The sequence below is a fragment of the Propithecus coquereli genome, unplaced genomic scaffold (genome assembly GCF_000956105.1).
Source record: "Propithecus coquereli isolate 6110/MARCELLA unplaced genomic scaffold, Pcoq_1.0 Scaffold80, whole genome shotgun sequence".
Lineage (NCBI taxonomy): Eukaryota > Metazoa > Chordata > Mammalia > Primates > Indriidae > Propithecus > Propithecus coquereli.
Genome location: NW_012154174.1, coordinates 1,464,272 through 1,466,912, shown reverse-complemented (window position 1 = coordinate 1,466,912; position 2,641 = coordinate 1,464,272). Strand labels below are relative to the sequence as shown.

General features: G+C 34.3%; 1 protein-coding gene across 1 annotated transcript in view; it reads left to right on the top strand.

The window, feature by feature from the left end:
* The window catches only part of P4HA1 (prolyl 4-hydroxylase, alpha polypeptide I), a 92,146-nt gene that overhangs the window by 47,241 nt on the left and 42,264 nt on the right, over positions 1-2,641 (top strand). The window contains exon 7 of the mRNA XM_012663214.1: positions 1,822-1,892. Coding sequence (XP_012518668.1) covers positions 1,822-1,892 — 71 coding nt within the window. The remainder of the gene's footprint in view (positions 1-1,821; positions 1,893-2,641) is intronic.

The following is a 2,641-nucleotide window of genomic DNA, read 5'->3' as shown; positions in this document are numbered from 1 at the left end:
CTCGCTCTTGCTCAGGCTGGTCTCGAGCTCTTGACCTTGAGTGATCTACCTGCTTCTGCCTCCCAGAGTGCTAGGATTACACCGTGCCTGGCCTTCGTCCTGTTTTTAACTTCAGAATCATCCTTCCATTTTTTTAAAAAAGGTTTGAAATTATTATCCAGCCTGCCTTTTTTTTTTTTTTTACTATTTTTAACATTTACGAGTTATTTTTGTCTGCCTTTGTGCTCAGTCCACGATTATTTTGCTTTATATGTTACTGAGTGGATATCTTGAAAGAAGAAAAGATTGACCTTAAAGTGAATTTTAAACAGCATTAACCTTTGCAAACAGTTCCATCACACACAAAAAAAATTAAAATCAAAGCTTTTGGAATGGATCATTAACTACAAATAGCCATTCTTATAACTATAAATTAGACTTCAGATTTTAGATACTTCTTTTTTTCTCATGTCATGTCCTCTAACCATCGAAAGAAATTTAATTTCGAAGCTCTTTCATTTGTGCACAAATGCAAAACAAAAATCAAACAATTTTTTAAAAATACAAAAACCTAAAAAACCAACTGGCTTTCAAGGCATGGCACCAGGTGACTGGAAGTGTGTAGAGTTATTTTCTCTTTTCAGCCTCCTTTGTTTAAAAAAAAAAAAGAAACAACCCAGAATTCTGTCTGGTTGGATAAATGTGATTCATTTTTTGTCTTGTAATGCAACTATTTTGATGGTTGGCTTCACAGCTGAGGCGAGCCACCATTTCAAACCCAATAACAGGAGACTTGGAGACGGTACATTACAGAATTAGCAAAAGGTAAGAGATGTGTATGCTGCATATTTTGCCCTCTAATGAGTGTTTTGTACATCCTACAGGAATTATTATTCATTTAAGGGAAGTAGGTCATTTTCAGTCTCCAGCTGAAGTCACCACTGTGTATATAAACAGGATAACGCATGGATAAACTGCTTTGTGTTTCACAGGTCTTTCCCTTTATCTAGAAGTTCTGTTTTTAGTCTTTAATTGGTACATAATTTTTAGAGAATTAATATGCTTTGTATCTTTTTCAGATCAGGTATCAGATAGCCCGGAAATGGCCTGATACTTGTTTTCTTTTTCACTTTTGTTGCCAAAGTGGGCATTAAAGAAAAAGAAGCAGCCTAGTTAATCTTGCTTCTTTCTGCACTTGTCTCACATTCATAAATGCTGCAGTGATTCGCATCATCCTTCATGGTGATTGTGTTGGCATTTGTTCATATGTCTTACAAAATACCATTGTCATTATGAAGTAATCCGTATTCCTCTTGGAGTTTTGTATTTGAATAAACTCGCTGACTCAAAAGTTGGCAATGGAAAGAACAGAGTTATGCTTCTGAGCTCAGTCTTCCAGAAATTACTTGGGAACTTAGTTGCTTTTTATTTTGCCAGAGAGATTTAAAAACAGTTTTATCTCAAGAGTTTTAAAAAATGGATTTTGGAGTACTACTAATTTTTAAAAAAATATTTAAAGAACACTCAACTTCTAGATCTGAGAAAGCTCTTGTGAAACCCAGTGCTATAAATCATTTACATAGAGCTTGAAATGATTTTTTTAAAAAAAGTGAAAGGACAATAAATCTATAACAAAAATTTGTCAACCCATTTCTCTTGATTTGGAAGTGGCTGTTCTTGTTGCCACCTTTCCAAATATTTTTTTGTGGATTTGAAACCATTACCTACCATCCAGACCAATCTGAACCCTTCCAATCACCTGTGGCTTGGCAAAACAAAACGAACAAATCCCAAAATTGCCTGCTACTAGAGTAAGTCCTTGTCCTTTCTCTTTTTTTGTAGCTGAGCCGAGCTACAGTACATGACCCTGAGACTGGAAAATTGACCACAGCACAGTACAGAGTATCTAAGAGGTAAGGGAGTAATGGAAAGAACTTTAATCATATTTGGACCATTTTGTTTCTTGGGAATCTAATTTTCACAAAGCCCATGATATGATTTCTAAGATCTAAGTTGTTAGGTATAGATACTTGAAGATATGTGTGCTTGAATTTTCATGATGGATTAATAAACAAATATGGTTATGGGACAGTTAATGGAGGTATTCTAGAGTAACTTATTAAATTACAAAATGTCTGGTGAGGTTTCCCAAACCTTACCTGATAAGTAAAGTTGTGTTCTTATACTGAAGTAACAGAATTTCTCGAAGACCTTTCATAGAAAAAGGCTTAATTTGGACTCTAGTAAAGCAGGGGTTTAAAAAATCTTTGGGTCTCCTAATATCTGTAGGTATTGACAAAGTTAGTGCCTTGAATGACTACATAACAAAGTCTTCGCAAGTCAATCAGTTCAAATTCCATGCTTTTAACAATGTTTAAAGAGAATCCAATTAGGTTATAAGTTGATAGATCACTAAAATAATTTTTTAAAATAGGTCACTGCATAACTTAGGTATATAACTTATAAGGAGCTCACAGACTTGAGTGACGTTATTCCAACAGAACTCCCAGCTCTTATGAAAATAGAAATATCTTTGTGCTGAATTCTGTCTGTCTTATTCTCACAAGAAGTAATGTTTATCCACAAGTGTAAAATAACTAATTAGATATAACAAACATAGGTCCCATCTGTCTCATTAGGAGTGTTTTAATATATTTTCACT